Source organism: Trifolium pratense, linkage group LG1 (genome assembly GCF_020283565.1).
Source record: "Trifolium pratense cultivar HEN17-A07 linkage group LG1, ARS_RC_1.1, whole genome shotgun sequence".
NCBI classification, from domain to species: Eukaryota; Viridiplantae; Streptophyta; class Magnoliopsida; order Fabales; family Fabaceae; genus Trifolium; species Trifolium pratense.
The window spans coordinates 41,423,315-41,444,208 of NC_060059.1; the positions used below are offsets into that span (position 1 = coordinate 41,423,315).

The following is a 20,894-nucleotide window of genomic DNA, read 5'->3' on the forward strand; positions in this document are numbered from 1 at the left end:
TCTCTCATATTTTATTTCTTTTTTTTTTTAATTTAAGGATTGATAAATTACAAAGAATAAAAAGGAGAGCAAACAATCCTTGAATTAAGAAAAATAAAAGAAAACATGAAGAAAAATTAGAGAGATAAGCCTCATTTCATATAAGCTCGTTGTATTCCATTTTTTAACTATGTGTTTACGCCTAAAAATATTATAAGTTGTGAGCTGAACACGATAAGCAGAATTGCAGTGGAAAAAAGAATATGTTGATGTTGATTTTATGAATAATTTTCATTTAAAATTAATTATACTTAAAATGATTTTAATAATAAACTTGAAATTAAATTGTTTTCTATTAATGGAAGCATCAAATTTCAACTGTAAGTTAGAATTCAAAATTAGAGATTAAATTAATTTCATACGTGAACATCAAAATTGAGATAAGCTCTTACGAGTTACAAGTTGATTTCACATAAAAAATGAGTTTGTTTAAACCTCTTTTGACAACCTTAACCCTGAGCTTAGTTCGTATAAACCTCAAACCAACGCCATCAAAGTTTAAACTCTCTTGTTAGAAACTATTTCATTCTTATGTTCAGTTTACACTTTTCAATTTTGATGAAAATAACTAATAAGCAATTTCAGTCCAAACCATCATTACCATTAACCAGGTGACAGTAATCAACTAATGTAACCATTCAGTTTGTTGATTAACATGCCAACGTTAATGAGTAATGTTATATGGCTGGGATGTTTTTGTTTCCTCGCCATAGAGCCACCTGACACCATGTACTGAAGAGAGATTCGTGATATTTTACTCATGAGTCGTGGAAGCAAAGCAAATCATCCAGCAACGTTATTTACCGAGTAACGACATGGGCACAATTTCCTTTCCTCTTGCATTTCTATTCAACTAAATAATATTTGAAGATAAAAAATACTAAATAATATTTCTATTCAACCACAAATAGAAGGAAAAATTTCGCACGTCTTTCATTTCCATTTTCCATACAATATACAAATGATCAACTTTCTCTCCTCTCAACTTCTTACTATCTATTTTCTATCCTCACATTATCCCTTTATCACATCATTCGCAACTCATTAAAATAACTTTTGAAAAGAGTGGTTGCTTTTCCAAATAATAATAATATTATTAATAATAGAAGTTAGAACAAATGTGCACAATACTGCACGTTTCATCACGTTTCATCTCATTTGTTCGATGTGTTAAAATCTGTTTCAAAATTCAATCTACAAAAAGATGCACTTTATTTAATAAATAAAATTACATACAACAATAGAAAAAAAAACAAAGATTATAAGATGGAAAAAAGAATAATATATACAAACACAAACATCCTTTACATGTTAGCTAACTGCTCTTTAATCTCTGCAACAGATAGGATTGTCTCATTAGGATAAATCTTAGCAACAAGTTGGGCAAAACTTTCGTACTTGTCAAGAAACTCCTTCTGCAAAAAAGTTTAAGAAACTGTTCACTTGAATGCATTGTGTCAATTTGAAACTGCTCACATAGAAACAGCTACCTAAGAGTATTTACAAAAAGTCATCATTTTCCTATAATTATTAAGCGTTTCTCTACATGTTTTAATTTTACAATCTTTTCACAAATTGATGTAGGAAGGTTGGCCGCGCCAGGTTGAAGATCAAGTGACGCGCAAGAAAGGTTCACTTGAAAAATAGTGAAGATTTAATTTTTCTATATTTTATAAAGATTCAGTGAAGATTTAATTTTATATTTTAGCTAGATTTATTATTTTTATATTTTAGCAAGATTTATTATTTTTTTAGCTAGGTTTGTTATTTTTATTTTTACAATCTTTTAGAAGATTTGTTATTTTTATTTTTCACTACTATTTAAACTAAACTATTGTAGCCTTGAAAGGCAACTTTTTGATTGAATAAAATATAGAGTTTTCTCTTAAATTTGGTGGATTCCAAATTATTCCTTCTGGTGGATTCCGGAAGTCTAGTGGATTCTAGATTAGTTACTCCTTCTGGTGGATTTCGGAAGTCTAGTGGATTCTAGATTAGTTACTCCTTCTGGTGGATTCCGGAAGTCTAGTGGATTCTAGATTAGTTACTCTTTCTGGTGGATTCCGGAAATCTGGTGGATTCCAGAGCCTTATCTGACAGGTTTGTCGCTTGCGAACCTGTGTTTTATTATAGGATTAGCGCTTGCTTTTCCTTCACGCTTCCGTACTGCGTCAGTTGGTATCAGAGCAGGTTTCCCCTGTTCTTTCGTGAAGTGATCAGATGGGAGATCAACCGGTGACGAAAACAGAGTTTGATGGTGCCATAGCGGGTTTAACCGCGGCCATCACCGCTCTGACAACACAGATGACGACGTTATCCAACAACGTTAACAACAACAGAATCAATCTGAACAGGGGAGGAGGTCGTGGAAACAATCATACGATGGATGATTCGAATTCAGAAGAGGAGGAGGTCGTGACTGAAGAAAGAAACAATCGTGGCAATCACCATGATTACCGCGTGAAAGCAGATATTCCATTGTTTTACGGAACGATGGGAGTAGAGGAATTTTTAGATTGGCAGATTGATGTTGACAGATTTTTCGACGTCATGGACGTCCCTGAGCACAAACAGGTTAAGATGGTGGCAATCAGGCTGAAAAGTACCGCCGCTGTCTGGTGGGACAGACTCGTTGTTGAGAGGAAGAGGCAGAGAAAGAATCCCATTCGAACTTGGCGGAAGATGAAACAATTGATGCTTGAGAGATTTTTACCTGAAGATTATGAACAAATTCTGTATAAAATGTATATTGAATGTGTTCAAGGCAAGCGATCAGTGACAGAGTATACCGCTGAATTTCTGCGTTTTTCTGAACGTAATGAATTGGGCGAATCAGAAAATCAGAAAGTGGCTCGTTATATCAGTGGATTGAAAGGATCCTTGCAGGAGAAGATGGGTTTGCAGACCGTTTGGACCGTTGCTGAAGCGTCCAACCTAGCTTTAAAGGCGGAATTATTAGAGAAATCCCCCTTAAATTCCTCAAATTTCATAAGGTATTCTCCAGAGAATAATGTTGATGACAAAGAGAAAAGTGCAACAACCAAAGATTCAAACCCTGTTAACAAAGCAGGCAATTCTGGCAATGCACCGCAAGGCAAGACCCTCGTCCAAAAACAACACAACCCTTACGTGAAGCCTACCGATGATACTTGTTATCGTTGCGGTGGGAAGGGTCACAGGTCCAATGTGTGTCCATCAAGGAGGGTTGCTGGAGTAGTGGAGAAAAGGGATGATGATGATGATGATGAGCATCTTGCTGACAAAGATGAATACGCCGAAACTGAATTTGCTGAAGAAGAATCTGATGAGAGGGTAAGTTTTGTGTTGCAAAGAACTTTACTAGCATCCAAAGATGAAGAGCAGCGCAAAAATTTATTTAAAACACATTGTTCTATCAAGAACAAAGTGTGTAATCTGATTGTGGATACTGGCAGCACGGAAAATCTAGTGTCGCAGAAACTAGTAGACTATTTGAAGTTATCCACTGAACCTCATCAAAAGCCATACTCCCTCGGTTGGGTAAGCAAGGGTCCCCAAGTTCGAGTTACACTAGCTTGCAAAGTTCCTATCTCCATCGGAAAGCATTACAGAGAAAAGGTACTTTGCGATGTTCTTGATATGGATGTTTGTCATGTTTTACTTGGTAGACCTTGGCAATTTGATAATGATATCACTTATCGAGGAAGCGATAATGTGATGATGTTTACATGGGGCACACATAAGATTGTTATGGCTCCTGTTTTACACTTTGAAAAAAACCAAAGGGAAAAGAAGTCAAGCTTCTTGTTGATGAAGCAAAGTGAAGAGGAGCTTAATAAGGATGTTAAAGAAACTGTCAAGGCTAAGTTAGAAGATACTGGGCAGAAGAATATAGCAGTTGCTGAAAAATGTAGAAGTGTTAAAGTTTTCAATGTAGCAAATATATATGAATACCATGTCGATGAGGTCCTTTATCAAGATGAGAACTCGGGGTCGAGTTCTTTTGAGGTAGAGGAGACTGATGTAGGAAGGTTGGCCGCGCCAGATTGAAGATCAAGTGACGCGCAAGAAAGGTTCACTTGAAAAATAGTGAAGATTTAATTTTTCTATATTTTATAAAGATTCAGTGAAGATTTAATTTTATATTTTAGCTAGATTTATTATTTTTATATTTTAGCAAGATTTATTATTTTTTTAGCTAGGTTTGTTATTTTTATTTTTACAATCTTTTAGAAGATTTGTTATTTTTATTTTTCACTACTATTTAAACTAAACTATTGTAGCCTTGAAAGGCAACTTTTTGATTGAATAAAATATAGAGTTTTCTCTTAAATTTGGTGGATTCCAAATTATTCCTTCTGGTGGATTCCGGAAGTCTAGTGGATTCTAGATTAGTTACTCCTTCTGGTGGATTCCGGAAGTCTAGTGGATTCTAGATTAGTTACTCCTTCTGGTGGATTCCGGAAGTCTAGTGGATTCCAGAGCCTTATCTGACAGGTTTGTCGCTTGCGAACCTGTGTTTTATTATAGGATTAGCGCTTGCTTTTCCTTCACGCTTCCGTACTGCGTCACAAATCAGCACAGTAGACATCATGTGAATTTAAGCAAGTGCCCCGCCTGAGCAATTTGTAAATGAAATATTGTAAAAGCATCACAATTTTGTGTTTTGGGAAAAAATCCATTCTCATCACATTTCAATCTAGACTTGCTAAAACATTTTCTCCTCTGTTGTATATTGGGTTGCCAACTTACTAAAACAGTTTGACCACATTATTATGTAGTCAAACTATTTGTCTTATGATAATAACACGATTGCATGATAGTGAAAAAAGGTTCTATAGCAAGATATCAAAATTAAATCCAATTTAATTGCCTTTTATGTGTATATTATCAAAGATTGCAAAATTGCATATTCCCTTGGCACAAAGGCTCAACTCTTGGAAGACACTTCAGATTTGGCCTTGGGAATATTTACTGCACAAGCTTTGGTTCTTATTAATTGAATTACTGCAAATATGAGGTATCTATATGGTTTTTATATTGGGTATAATTCATTTCATTCTTACAAAACCGAATGGATAGCCTCCCCAACCATATTAGGTTTTTATATTGGGCTTAATTTATCCTTACAAAACCAGCTTGTAAGAAGAGGGGCACCTATCTTTATAAACTTTTTCAGATTTCATCTCTTTTGAATGTGGGACTTGGATTTTTCCCAATAATATCTTTGATGGCCAGTAAGGATAAGTATAGTAGCTTACCTTGCATTTGTCCCATAAGGAAGGTAACAGTTCTTCTGAAGTCAAATTCTTCTGTAGTTTCTTATACATCGCATTAATAGACTTGTCAATCTGAGTAGACGAGCAAAAAAATAATTTTCACGGTAAGCATACACCAACAGGAGAGCTCTTTAAAGAAGACAAAGGAGACGCCTTACCCCAGATAAGCTGGATTTTAGCATTTTCCGAAGATCCATTTTTGACAGCCCAAGCTGGAAAGGTATCTGAAATTGATGTAAAATATTTTAGAATTTTCTGGATGTTGAAAGACAAATAGACATAATCAGTATTGATATGTTTCCTTGCTTTTCCATTTCTTTTCCATTATTGATTTTTTCAATGTATTTTATTGCAATTGTTGTTTAGTGTATTAAAAATATACACTTTCTGTCTATAGTTAACTGTATCCAGTTTGTTGGAGAAAAGAATTCTAGATACAGTGAGATACTGTAAAGTAGGAGGCTATGAAGATTAAAAGGACATCATTATACAAACTAACCTCTTCAGGTGCAACAGTGAACATTAAGTCCTCAATCCTTCGAGCAAACTGGAAAAGGCGTTCAAATTGCTTTCCAAGGAAAAACAATGATAATGAGTTTGGTCCTAAGGGATATGAATTCCAGTGTAGATGAGAAAAAAGATGAAAAATAGGGAAAAATTTACTCACGAAGTATATAATCATGCTAATATGGCGTGTGCAAGCTTGTTCATAGGCTTCACTGGCCTGATGATAAAACTTGGCCAAAGTGGGCACAATGTTGGCGAGGTCATACAAACTAAGTAAAACACAGAACAATAAGTTAAAAATGACAGTTGTCTTCTTTGCAAAATCAACTTAATAAACAAAAACTGAAACAGCCTATTGGCAGAAGGGCAAAGAAAACACTTGCCTATTCTGAAAGGCAGCATAGTTCTCAAAAAGAAAAATATCTGCATACTTTGGATCTGTTTGTGATATTTTTTCCAAGGTTGCAAACATTACGCTAACCTGTCAAGCAACATTCCCATCAGCAAACATTATGCCAATGTTACTCAGCAATAGTATATTGAAATAAAAAATGATTATGCGTTTCTTTCCATCTATTTGGAAATATTAATAAATAATTGAAAGTGCCCACAGTAACTGTTAGGATGTAGAATAAAGGGAAATTAGTGTAGTTAAGAGTAGTTAAAGCAGTTAGTTAGTTAGTTAGCTAAAGAAAAGTTTGTATAAATAAAAGGATACAAGAATTGAGGAATTTGAATGAGTATAGTAAACATTTAGTAATAGAACAGCTGGGAGATCCTTGGAAGAGAGAGAACTGATTTTTATCCTCTCTGTTTTGGGAAGCAAAAGTGCTTGATTTCCCAGCAAAATCCTAACTAAGACATCATAAACACAGGAAAGTGTTTTAGAGGAATCACTTACAAATTTTGTATATGCTTGGTCAACCAAATCCCTAGACTGTCCCTGAATGTACTGCTCCATACGAGTTGCAAGGGTGGCAAATCTGTGGAAAATAATTTTAAAAGCATTTAATATCAACCATAGAGACTGAAAAAAGTTGAAATAAATACAAACAAGAAATGAGCAAACAATAGTAGCTGTAATTGCTACTAAACAAGAATAAACTCAACTTATACTAAAATAAATAAATAAATTTCACTCTAAAGGTAAAATATCAAGAATGGTTAAGAAAAAACATGTATATTTCAGGAACCCAAAAACGACCTACCCCAACTCAGTGCAATTTGCAAAATGCAACGGAAATTTTTGTAGATAAACAATATCTTTAATGAATACAAGATAGATTTAAGGGCCTTTCATTGCGATAAGATATATTTTTCTTGGTCTTCCCATGTTCCAAACATTATAACTAGCTGTAAAGGCAGCACACAACTGTTCTACGTTATCATTATAGAATAAAGTAACATTCTCTGTTGTCAAGGGGAAACCCTAGGAGGAGAGATTATCTGCTATTCTATCAAATTTCGTAATTAAAGTGTTCTTTCTTTGGAATTCAAATTTCGGTTTCATAACATTCTACTAGGCTGAAAAGGAAAACATCATAATTCTTTGGAGTTTGGAGAAGAGGAAAAATAGGCAATATGGATCCACTTCACCTGGGAATGTAGGATAGGACACCCATTTGGCGAACATTGCGTTCATTTCTTTCAATTTGATGGCAAGCTTCATCAACAAACTGCCGAAAGATATCCAATCAAATGAATTGGGTTAGTGTCGCAGTCTTCTAAATTATTTGGAAAAATAATCTTCAATACACTAGTCACCTACACGGCTGAACTGCATAGAGATCCGGGACTCTAGGTCGCCAAGCAAAAGACGTACAAATCCTGCTGCATCAGCTTTTTGACCAGAAAGATATCGTTCTGTTATTCCATGCATTGATATGCAGCGTAAAGGATCAATCTTGTATGCCCAATCCACAACAGCATAAAAGTCTTCCTGAAATCATATAAAGCTTCTTTATATCTGTGAACTCTGGCTTCTTTTTTTACAACCATATTACTAAAATCTGATTTTTTAAATATACTAAATTACCCACAACTTATAAAAATATCAATTTATAAGGAACAGTATATAGTTCAGCCTGACCATAATGTCATATTTACCATACAAAAATCCAGTAATGTTGGCCTTTGAAAGGCCTTGGCTTCGTTTTTAAATGTTGCCTTGTATCTAGCATCTATAGCTCCTGTTAGAGACTCAGAGCCTCAATTTTAAACCTAGCCTTGCTGTCATTTGTCTGTTTCCTATATAGGATACATAAATAGAAAACTTGCTCCTACAAACTCCTCTTACCCTCTACAAAGCTGTGAGGTAACCAGAAGTGAGCAAATATATGAAACTCAAACAGTCCAGAGGGGGAAGGGTAGAGAACTAAGAGAATTAAGCCATATAGGGATTCATCAAATTTATCCTGGATTTGGGTACACTTGGGCAACAATACAACTATGTTAGAGAGATGAACAATAACTTGGACCCTCTTTACCATTGTAATTTGTAGTTTATGTTCTTTGTAGCGTGGTGTCAGTAGCTGCACGTAATGAACTGTTTAAGCAGGTGGAGGTTGATTTGGACGGGTTCTTGGAACCAAAGGTTGATTCCTCTGTCGATATTTTGTCTATCTCAAGATTGTTTGAGGTCATTTTTTAGATTAAGATTGACTAGGCTAAAAGTGGCAGAGCAGGGGTCAATACTAACAGTCGAATTTACACCGCTTTAGATATTTTCTTGTGAGTGATGTTTTTTCTTCTACTTCCGTATGTTTATTTTCTTCCTTAATGAAATAACTTCTTGCAAACCACACACACAACCCAGCCCCCAACACCAAAAAAATAAAACTTATCAAAAGAAGGCTAAAACTAGGTACTCTAGTTAACATGCTTATCACGTAACATTGAGAAGATCCAAAATCCAAATCATTTCATCTTTTAAAAATATCAATAGAACAAAATAGATTCAAAACTAGAGCATGTTCTATGCATACTTGAATTCCGTCGAGTAAATCCTGAAGCGATTCATTTAAAGCTGCAAGCTCATCAGAATTTTTTCCTACAAAATGGAAGAAATGGTCAACTTACTAAAAAATCAACTATAGAAAAACTACATTATGCAACAACTAAAACCTTTTAGGAGGAGTCAGCTGCATGCATCAAACAATGTATGGGTCAAATGATGTCAATGTCTTGTAATAAACCATTTAACCATGTCTGTCATTACTAATGACAGATCATTTAATCCAAATCTCTTCTAATGTTTTAGGGTATAGGTGTCTCCTTCTATCTCTAATTGTTGGACTACTATCCTCTATTGGATTATCCTCCTTAACGGTGCTTCTACAGGAGTTCTCCACACAGGAGAAAACGACCTAAATAATGCCTATGTGCATTACATAGCGACAAATGGAAGATTGTGTTACACAATTAAGAGCCAAACTAAAACCTTGTTGGATGTTTATGGCATGGATCAACAAGTATAAATTTAAACTACAATACATTAGATATAATTTCTGAAGTACAAATCCGCTATTTGAAGAAAGCCAGGCATATATACCAGATTTACCGTCATTATCATCAATGTCCATAATTCCCAAATCATCATCATCATCATAACCAGCTTTATTTCCGTTAACAATACCTCCTGGAGGAACAAGTGTGGGAACTTCAAAGCACATGAAGTGTGCAAAAAACGAACTCTGCAATGTAAACCATGAAGAATTAGACATTTTCAATATTAGACAAATTTGTGTTGAAAATAAAGGAATATTAAACTTTCACCTCATCAACCAGAAGTGGGATAAAAATTGTGAGCATCTTTGCATAAGCATCAGAGACTGTAGAAGTATCAGTAGCATTTACATTCTGACCAGAACCAGTTGAACCTTCAAGCCAAACAGTTGGATTTCTAGATGCTTTTGTACTAGCACGGAGTTCGTTTGCGAACTCCCGGGCCTGTAAATGAATGTGAAACTTTCGAGTCCATTAATATGAACACCGAAGTCCAAAACATAAAAAGCAGTACATATGACCTAGAACTCACATGTAATAAGGTTACTTCTCAGTTCATAAAAGATAAAAAAGTAAGTTGTGGAGCCAATTTTGAAATCTTATGATTAAGATACAAATAAAAGCAATATGATGTAACGGACCTCGCGGCGAAGAAGCAAGTTTAGAGAACTGCAATAAGCTTTTCTTAGTGGACCCAAGCAATTCTTGTCGAGACTCTGCAAGTGTGTAGGATACGAAGATAATTAGGTAGAGAACAGAGTATCACTCCAAAAATATACACATGCAAGAGGAAAGTGGGTCCTCCATATTTAAACCTTCAAATGCTGAAGAAGACGTGCATATGTCCTGCATTTGTACCGCAAGTCAGCATGATCAGGCCTCTTCAGCTGTCCTCGCTGTTTAGAGTGAGCAGACAATGTCAAACAAATAAATTCAATCCAAGAGTTCAAAAGTACCAATTCTGAAACAAATTTACATAAAATACCTGAGAAAAGTAACTTTTATCACTTATCATGAAGTCCACCAAACTAGCAAAGTAATTTCTCAAGAATTCAGAAGCTCTCCTGACAAAAGTGGATTTTAATTTTTCAAGTTCTGCCCGCTTCTCTTTAACCTGTAGAGCAGGGAGACCGATCAAAACAGATGATTTTTAGGTCCCAGACATATTTTCCAGAGTTCTCTCTCTTTGCTTTGTGATCCCAAATTCCCAGTACTCTCAAACTCAATTTTCTCCAACCAATTAAAACGGTAGAAAAAAATGAATAAAATCATAATCAACTTGCTTTGCCAGATGATTTAACAAGAGAAAAGTTAAACAGAAAACATACAGCTCTCATGCTTGCATAAGTAGGGTCAATATTGGGCACATCAAGACCACGCAAGGCACTAGTCAGCCATTCACATGCTTCTACATTTTGAAGCATCCGATCTTCATCAAACGAACCTCCTGTCAAACATGTTGCATACTACACCCACAAAAGCATCATTAAAATAAATAAGCTAGGTAAGTTCATCCAGCTAACATTGGATACAATTTACTAATCAAAGGCATACCTCAGAAGGGACACGCAACCGCTCAAGAAGCTTATCAAGCTCCTCAATGAGAGATTTGTTATTTACCGATTGCATTTGCAAGCTGTTATTACGGGTTTCTATCTGGACACAGATACGCCATTAGAACAAAGAAAAGTAAGAGATCCCCAATTTTTAAAACTTCTAATCTGAAATCATATCAACTAGACAACGTACAGAAGCAAACAAAACTGAATAAAACATTCAAAGCAGAATGTAACTTGCCAAGCACCAAATAATGGCTGCTTCTAAACCGTAAACAAAAATTTCAAATATGTCATCCAAATCTAAGTAATATGACAATATCATTTTAAACTCAAAATGAAGATTTTTTTTTTTTGAAGAAGCTAAATTAGCCCACTCAAAATGAAGATATTAAAAAGGGAAGAAAAAAAAAACCTTTTATATTTGCTTATTTTAGAGAAAAGAAGAGAGCTTTGGAGAGAGAAAACAGTATAATGGAAGCTGAATACAAACTAAAATATCCCCACGGATTCACACACCAGAGAGAGAGAGAGAGAGAGAGAGAGAGAGAGAGAGAATCCTCAATCCCTCTCTACCAAAAAGCCCTGGTGAGGCCATACGACAAACTCCAAAGAGAATAAGAGACGACGTCCTTTAAGAGATGACAAGAATTTTTTTTTTTTTTTGCAAAGAGCTACCTCCTCAAACCATAAAATAAAGAAGAAGCAAAAAGAGATTACAAAAAAAAGGAGGGGGACTAGGCCAAAACCTCCCTAAATATGCACCACCCTAAAGAAGGGTTTACCAAGTCTATTCGCCTCAAAACTATCTTTAATCACAAGAGGTACATCATTCCAAATAGTAAGCCTATCTAATGTGAGACCTATATTAGCTAAGCTATCAGCACAAAAATTTCCTTCTCTAAACACATGAGAGACAACGAAGTTCATCGACTGAGTGAGTAATAAACAATTAAGCCATCTGTTTCTTAAAGCCCAAGGGACTAGCGAAGAGGATTTAAAGGCCTTGACCACCAGAGTTGAATCAGTTTCAAGCCATAGATTGTTCCAATTTTTAAAAGCTGCAATTTCTATGGCTTGCATAGCACCACATAACTCAGCCGAAAAGGCAGAAGAAGCAAGATGACAAGAATTTTACTCTTACTAAACATAATTAATAAATACCAACATAAATGCATGCAACATGAAGTTTTTCCTTCTTATTCCAGTTAATTACTTTGCCACTAACACTTCAAACAAATAAAAACTGCTCCAAATTAAGCACAAAAACCCAAGATCAACCAGAGATTTTTTTTATCCTGTTCCTGATTAAACTGGAAATTGGACCGCGTAAAATAGATTGTGCAGTTGTTTTCAAGCAAACATAGATATCAAGAGAGATGGATATGTTTTATTTACATTACTCTTCTTAAGGGCTTTGGGAAGTAAATTTCAAGATACAAATAAATATGAGTTGACAGTATAATTGAGAAAAGAAAAGGGTAGCATCAATAGAAACGAGGCTGGACCATAAAAATTGAGCACAACATACTAGACTAATGCATAAATTTCCTTTTTCTTGCCTAACATAGGAATAAAGAAACCAAAAAAATGTACAGTGATTCCAACAAGCACTACAATTATAACCATAAAGTAAACTGTATCAAGGAAAAATATAATCTCAATTGAGGAGTACAAGCCCTTACTGATGCAATATCCTCCCTCATGTGCCGGAGTTTAACATTGAATGTGCCTAACCATTCATCCATATCTTCTACACAATTTGTTGCTGCTTCAAGCCCATACAACACCTGCAACACACTACTTAGTATGAATCTTTTGAATTTATAGTATTTTCCTTTGAAGTATAAATTCTCAAAATATCACAATAATGTTAATATTGATGTGAATGATATTAATATGTTATGATGGATGTTATTAAATACAACAGAGCATTAATCCTTATTAAAAATAATATATTTTCATATATTCTAACCCTTTTTCATATATTCTAACCCTCCTCCTCAAGCCAAATAATATTAAGCTTTAGGCTTGTTGAAAATGTATTATTTAGAAAACTATCTTATATTATAAGATTTAAGATATTACAAGAAAAGTATCTTCGAGATATATTTATATTTTGGCAAAACTGCACCAGGAGTCCTTTGACTTAATTTAAAATTTCAAACAGGTCATTTATCTTTTTTTCATGGCATATTAGTTTTTTTATCTTCAAAAGTATTTACACCGTCGAACCAACTTTCATTCTTAGTCTATTTCTGGAACAAATTTGTGTACATGATCATTGGATGATATACTCTGAATGTTTCACCACTCAACACCACAATTGGACCCTCAATGACAACAATGAGGTCACAAGCTTGAATAAAGACTAGAAAACATCAAGTTAATTTTGATGGATTAGATACTGTAAAAGTCATTATGATGTAATTTAGATGTTATCTTTACCTTTTTGAATGATTGAGACTTTTGATAACATGGTGTTTGGTCCAACATTGTTAACGTGTTGAAACATAAAGGACTAATATGACACGGAAACAAAAAATGACCTATTTGAAATTTTGCATTAAGTTAAAGCCCCACCCCCTCTCATGCAGTTTTGCCTAACATTCGGATGACTAGAGTACATTGAAGAGATGGTGCCATATTGCTTCTTTGGGATGGTTAATATGCACCCAGCACAGAGTTTTTATCACTCTCCTCCTCAAATGTGAGTAGTACACCCCCCAGAGAGTCGGGCCATGATGGCTCTCTCCCTTTTTTAAGATTTTTTCCCTTTTCTTACTTTGCTCCATCTTTCTATTTTTGCATCTCTCCTTTTTTAAGACTCGTTAATAACATTGGTGTGACTCGCAATGATACGTTGGTATAAATCACAGGTGTTTCATCGCTCAAGCATACACTATTACTCATTGGTAAGAAGATATTGGAGATCATAGGTGGAAAGAGAAGAACATGACTAGCACCGGATGGTGATCATAGAGACAATGACATTCAGCAATTGAAAGAAAAACCAACAACAAAGAGGATGGGTGGTCATGATTTGTGAACAGCTGAATAGGAGAAAAAAAAAAGCATGGGGATATTGACATTTATAATAGAGTTTTGGATATCAGGTAACTCAAATGAGTGAATAGAGATAAGCCAAGTCACCGTGCGAGATGGTATGATAGCATGTTGAACATATAAGGTTGTAAGGTATAGAATAAGTATAAGAAATACTCAAAAAACTGGCTATATTAATTTGAATGTGAATATGTTGGATGTCAATGGACTAGCGAAAGCAATGTTCCATATTTTTAAACTAATAGTAGACTCTAAGGCTTAAGCCCTATTTATAAAAGTAAACAAATAGTCAAATATTTATATTGAAGTTACAGTCTCTTAGATAAAAGGAGTAGAGAAATAATAAATACTTTGGATATGAAAGTGGTATAATATTATTGATACTATCTTGATACTAACTGGATACATAAGACTAAGCACCAACCCCTATTTATAGGAAATTAGAGATACAAGAATCATAATCCTAATTAAATAAGGAAATAAGGACATAAATCATAATAATAACTAACTAATATAGAAACTGATCCTACCAGATAAAGATACTCTAGCATAATACCGAAGGTATCATAAGACACTTATCATCTATTAGAATTTTAGAAAGAGTAGTGCTAGGGTCACACCCTCTAACACCCTCTTTTAACACACTCCGCTAATAACCAGCCACATCATCACTTTCTTTTTTCCCTTTGCCTAATAACCGGTTCAACAGGTTGCTAAACAACAAAGGCTAAATTTGTTGGTTTTTTTTTTAATATAAAAAAAATGAATTGACATTCAATCCTCCATAGCTCCTTCTGATATATCCATGGCTTCCAATTTGGCAGAAGTTTGAGCATGGGTTATAAAAAAAATTAATTACAACACACTGCTATGAGATTTCGTAGAAAGCAAAGATTTTGCTCCTGCTATTCAATTCGGTGAAAGTAGTGATTTTTTTGTTTTCTTTTGTGGTTTTTAAACATTTAATTTTGTTTGATTTAGAGTAATCTGATAGTACGAAGAGGAAATTGAAATAGTGTGTTTTTTTTATTTGTATTGTAAAACATGTGAGATGCAAAAATAGAGTAGCAAGGAGAAGAGAATATGGAGGGGCGAGTGGCAGGGGCGAGTGGCAGACATGAGATGAGAGGAAGGAGAAAAAAATTGTCCCAAGCAACTATTTTTATTTTGACAGAGAACTTGAATGAAGATGAACAGTTAAAATCAAGCAACGATTTTTATAATGGGGTTCAAATAAAAAAAGCAATCAAGAGGGAAAGAAGTTGAAAAAGTTTCAACCTTTGATGTAAGAATTGAAGAAAATTGTGGAGATTGAACTGTGAAAATTGGGTACTAAGTATGTGACTTTAAATTGGTTTCTTTTTGGTTGATAAATTAATTTGGAATTGGTTTAATTTGATTATGTCACACAAAAACACCAGAATCACTTAATTCACTACAACTTTGTATCCAAAGTAAAACGAATGTTTTTCCCTAATTTTTTTACAAGTTCATGATGGAATCATTGAGATGGAAGAGACATGGAAGGTGGAAGTGACCAGAAATATGAAAAGTTTTTTTTATTCAAATAATAATAAATAAATGGTGAATCTCAATATGCAATTGCAACTGGTAGACAGTTGATGAATATAAAAAATAGTTTATGTGGCAATTTTTTATTGGAGTGTGTTAGAAGAGTGTGTTAGAGGGTGTGACCCTAGCATTACTCTTTTAGAAAATATCTTATACTATCTTTATATTATGTTATTATAGTATCAGCTAGAATCTAATGTTCTAATATATTCAAAGTAAAACAAAACATAATGTATAAGAAAATATGAAATTGGGCTTGAGGGAATCTAACAAAGATCAGAAAACATCAAGCCTTATCCCATTAGATGGGTCGGCTACAAAGATTCTTATCATATATTAAGTTCACCAATCACCGCTCACCTATAAATCTCTCTTAATTGCCTTACCCTATAGTTTTTCTTGGTCACCATCTATCTATAGCTATTAGACAAGTATCCCTCTACTCATCCCTACTTATCAATGCGTCAATGGATCTTCACACACATCTAACCACCTAAAATGAGATTATACCATCTTCTGTTCAATGGGAGGTACCAGATTTTCTCCCTAATAGTTGTGTTTCTAATCTTCTCTTATCTTGAGTGATCACTCGTCCATCTTAACATTCTCATCTTTGTAACATTGAGTTTGATTTCTTGTTAATACTATATTGCATAGGGATAGGGTATTTCGGTAAACATGTCATTACATTTATTGTGCTGTCCATTGTCCACTAAACAATACATACGACAAAGTGTTGTGATATGACTCAAATGCTTGTCCCATTTGTCTCCCTGTTCTATACCACTATAAATCAAATGCACCCTCTATCTTTTACTGTTCTTAGTTTCATCTTAACCAATCTAACTTTAGTTTGATTCACGGATTCTCTTCATCTTGAATGATTATGTTTTAGTTGCATTAAGAGTGCTTCCAGTTTTGTACTTCTTAATTTTCGGATTCTCTTCATCTTGCAAATTTGGATTCTCTCCAAGTTCGATCATATCAAGGAATGTAATAACATCAACAAAACAAAAGCAGTCAACTCTGAGAACAGTAATACCTCATTTATCAAAGGCTCACTTTCTAAAATGGCGTGCACATTTGCTGCTTCCAGAGCCTGGAGCTCTCTCTTCAGTCTATCAGAAAATTCTTCTGCTTCACCAACACCAATGACATAACTGCACATTACAAAATATCAATCATTTGAAATTGACATTGCGAAAGATGTGAATTAGCACAAGAATTATGCATGTCCAACCGACATAATCATAACGTTCAGCATTTTCTGTTAATATATGAATTCTCTATACTGGGAAATATGGATACAACCAGGGATGGATCAAGAAAATTTTGATAGTGGGGGGAAAAATAGTCTATAATATTTTCTCAAGAGTAAAGGCCAAAGCGACCTAAGAATTACGAAGACATACTTGTTCCCTAAGAATTGAAAATTACAAATTTGCTCAAAAATTTCAAATGACATACAAGTTATTCCTTGATAAATACTAAAATATCTCTATAAAAGAATATATTTAAGAAGGTCTTAAATTTCTGAAAGAAAAATAAAATTGTATTTAAAATATGGTAACGTAAAAAATTATCTTGTGGGGGCAATGCCCCCACGAGATACAACACAGAAAAATAAAATATGTACCCCTCTTAATCAGAATGATTTACAAAGAGCGACTATACCTAAGATATATAGTCATCCTATCACCCAATTAAGGTAATAAAAAAGAATAAAAACTGTGCAAATCAAATATTTCCTTATAATTAAAAATAGGGTTAAATACTTTTTTAGTCCTTAAAAAATTACGGATCTTTCAAGTCTAGTCCCTATAAAAAAATTTACCGCCCATTTTTATAAAAGGTAGGGACTTATAGAAATTGTAGATATGTGTGAATGATCATGTCTAGACAGAGCACATCTTCTTTATATTTATAATAGAAATAGAATCAATTACAAGTAATGCTAATTAAACATAATTGATATGGCAACTAACAAATCATAACATTTGATTTCTAATTGATGTTAACAGGACTAAAATTATAAAATTTCTACGGGGACTAAAATAAAAAATGAATATTTTATAGGGACTAAAAACATATTTAACCATTAAAAATATTTCCTAATAATTATATTACTCAAAAGGTACAGTAAAACATTTATCTAATGCCAAGGCTCCCCTTGTCATAACAATCACCTGCCACTGTAGGAGTCCGACATGAATATATCCCCAATAAGGGTATAACTACAATTTTAAAGTGTTAGTACTACCTTGTCCCCGTAGATATATTATAAATAAAATTTGGCTATAAATTGTATAAGTGAAGACAAAAGTTCCGTGTGTCCCTAGAATTTAAAGGACTAGCAATTTACTAAATAGAGACATTACATCAAGCATGTTCTTACTCATCATAAATATTTGACCTCAATAACATTTGAGTCAAAGAAGAATATCACTTACGTTCCCAAAAGAGCCTCCATGTCCTCTTCCTCTGCCTGGGAGACAAGGTCTTTTTCAACATTGACTTTCGACTCTCTCTCAATCATAGCGGAAGCAACAGGACCACCATCTTGCACATTATTCTGAGTAGAAACAGGGGCTCTATTTTCCTATTTCATATTTTGTAAAACCAATTACTCCCTCTGTCTCATAATAATTATCACAGTTGCAACAAAAAAATTGTTCCAAAATAATTGTCATTTTCAATTTCAGTGTAAGATCAATTATGTTTCTCAATTATACTATCTAATTAATATTATGTGCATCACTCCCAAGTTATTTTAATTTGGTAAAACTGTTATTCTCTTTCACTCATTTATAACTTCTCCTTAATTTGTGTGAAATGGCCTACTATGAAAAACTTTGCTGAACGAAGGAGTATTTAATGGCATTTAACCACTGATGTGAAGTTCAAAATGAGAGACACTTCAAATTAAGAAGACATCTATAATATTAATATGTTTGAATGGGAGATAAAGAAGGGGGAAAGGATTTATTCAAATTAAATCAGGGAAAGTAACTTTCCAATTTGCATAACTTCTAACTCCCAACCAAGGGAAAGAGAATTATTCTTCTTTCCTCGTTTAAAACATCAAAACAAGGGGCATGAACTCCCCCCTTCCATCCTGTCAGCTCTCTTCCCTCTACTCACAACTTCCAAAAAAGTTAGAGTGTGAGATCCTCATCTTGAAGTCACGGACTCGATAATAAGTCAGACTGTAACACTCCAATGATTCCACACACAGTAACAAATACAAAGTAATTATTATTAAGCGGTAAAGCAAAAAAGTATTCATTAGAACATAATCCTGGTTATTAGATTGTATAGAAACACTTAAGAGACTGGATTATAGAAGACCATCATATGCACCTTAGCCCAGAGAGCCATCTCCACAACATCTATACCGACGACCTTAGGAAGGCGACCCAAAACATCTTTACAGATGGTCAAGATACAAAGAAGGAGACGATTCCTACAATAAAATAGAAAGACGTGATTAGCAAACTCTCCTTCCCTCACATAGAACTCAACCACTATATTATAAATTTTTAAATTAACACTCCTCTCAACAATACAACCTGTCATCAATATTGCGCATTGACCATTGCGGAGGAGCCACACTCTGGCTTCTAAGGTTATCAAATCCCTACAAGACACACACACTCATCAGTTCAAGAAGCAAACGACTAGGAACACATTAAGAAACAACCTTAGAAATGGAATGGTTGCTTCAACTACAGCTTCTGTGCCAAAAACTGAGAACAATATGTGTAGAATCAGAGCATAAGGTCTTTCTATTATGGAACATTACCAGTGTAAATGTACATCCACTGGGATCGTTTGTTAAAACTTCTACTTTTGAGAGATGCCTTAGCTTGTATAGTTTTGCAGGCTGCAAGTACGAGAAAAATATATAAAAGAAGGAATACATAACATGAGGGTCACAAAATCCAATAAAGACAATCAAATTAAAAGTATAATAAACACGACACAAGAAACAAAAGATAAAGAGTTCTCTCTAGCTACTCTGTGCATTGGATATGAAGAGTGTGGTAGGAAATCATGAACTGAAACCCAAAGAAACTACAAAATCAAGCATATCCCAAATAAAAGAGAAGAAAGGAACAAAAATAAATTACTTCCAGAACTCCTCCCGTAGAATACTTCAAAACTCGAAGAAAAGCTGTAGTCGTCTGACCCTTTGTTAATGCTGCAGGAAAATAGCAAGTTGTCACAAACAACAATACAAATAATTACAGGAGTAACACCCGATGAAATAACCACTTACAAGTCACAATCACTTAACCATCCCTCAAACAACATCAAAATATTCAACTAATAAATTTAAAATTCAACTAACTCAAACAACATCAAAATGCTCAACCAATCAATTCAAAATTCAACTAACTATGCAATAAGAACAATAAAAAAATGAAAGCAAACAGCATCACTATATAAACAATAGCTTAGTGCATCATAAAACCTAAACAATTAATTGTGTGAATCAGCATATGAAATCAAAGCTAGCTTCTAAATGTCACTATCATAAAATGACCAATGTTCACATCAAAGTAGTTAATTAATATCTTCAAAGCTAAAACACTGAAGAAATCTAGCACAAGCAAAATCACAACAACGAAAAGTATAAGCAACAGTTAAATTAGGAGCATGAAGAGAAAGAGAAAACGGTTACTGGATAGAGCAAGAACCCTAGGCTTGGCCATTTGACGACCAAGCTTAGAAGATTTTCCTAAGATCCCGTGACTCTTGGCAACACGAAGTGATAAGATGATCTTCTGTTTAGGATCTTCAATTGCAGACTCGCAAGCTCGCCGGAGTTCAACATCGTCGGCGCTGGATTTCGCCATTTCTCGTTTGTTTCTGTGATCTGAAACAAACTTTGGGAATACAGAGAGAAAAACAAAGAAATGAAAAAGAAAAAGTGACGCAGTAAAAGTTTGGGACGGTTTTCTCGCTTTGGTGTTGGATTTTTTTTTAGATTCTTCTTTTTTACTGTGTGACTTTGGTTTACTTCCTTTTTTTTTTACTGATTTTTACCGATGGTGATCAAGGTTCGACTTTGACCACATTAGTATTGCCCAAATTTCTTTAATTTTTATTTTATTTTTGAAAATTCTTTTTTTATAATAATAATTTTTTAATATAACGAGAAGTAGAATAGTATTATGAACAATTTTTTTTGACTACATATTGTGAACAATCTTATTGACCTTCTTTCTAATAAAAATTAGTTAAAATATATTGAGAGGATAAAATTACTGGATATTTTTGGTCTCAAACTAATAAAAATAAGGTTAAGAGTATTACACTAGAGATGGATTGACATTTATAGTTAGGTATGTATCATGTTATTAATTTTTACGATTATAAAAAATTTCTT

The 20,894-nt window shown here is 34.0% G+C and overlaps 1 protein-coding gene across 2 annotated transcripts; it reads right to left on the reverse strand.

The window, feature by feature from the left end:
- Nucleotides 1-1,148: 1,148 nt before the first annotated feature.
- Nucleotides 1,149-20,470, reverse strand: LOC123886071 (exocyst complex component SEC3A). Of its 2 annotated transcripts, none has more exons than XM_045935411.1 (25): nucleotides 20,187-20,470; nucleotides 19,633-19,703; nucleotides 19,305-19,385; nucleotides 19,072-19,139; nucleotides 18,863-18,965; nucleotides 17,953-18,101; nucleotides 16,545-16,662; nucleotides 12,550-12,654; nucleotides 10,863-10,964; nucleotides 10,637-10,774; nucleotides 10,294-10,422; nucleotides 10,124-10,204; nucleotides 9,950-10,024; nucleotides 9,579-9,752; nucleotides 9,355-9,496; nucleotides 8,789-8,853; nucleotides 7,573-7,743; nucleotides 7,401-7,480; nucleotides 6,706-6,787; nucleotides 6,188-6,285; nucleotides 5,965-6,073; nucleotides 5,797-5,865; nucleotides 5,456-5,521; nucleotides 5,280-5,369; nucleotides 1,149-1,454 (listed from the first exon to the last, which is right to left on the reverse strand). In XM_045935411.1, exons 1-25 carry the CDS (start codon nucleotides 20,359-20,361, stop codon nucleotides 1,344-1,346), a joined length of 2,652 nt encoding a protein of 883 aa, XP_045791367.1. In that variant the 5' UTR covers nucleotides 20,362-20,470; the 3' UTR covers nucleotides 1,149-1,343. The 2 variants fall into 2 exon arrangements, with proteins under 2 accessions (XP_045791367.1, XP_045791372.1); XM_045935416.1 differs by having other exon boundaries at nucleotides 9,364-9,496; nucleotides 20,187-20,462.
- Between the last annotated feature and the right edge of the window lie 424 nt (nucleotides 20,471-20,894).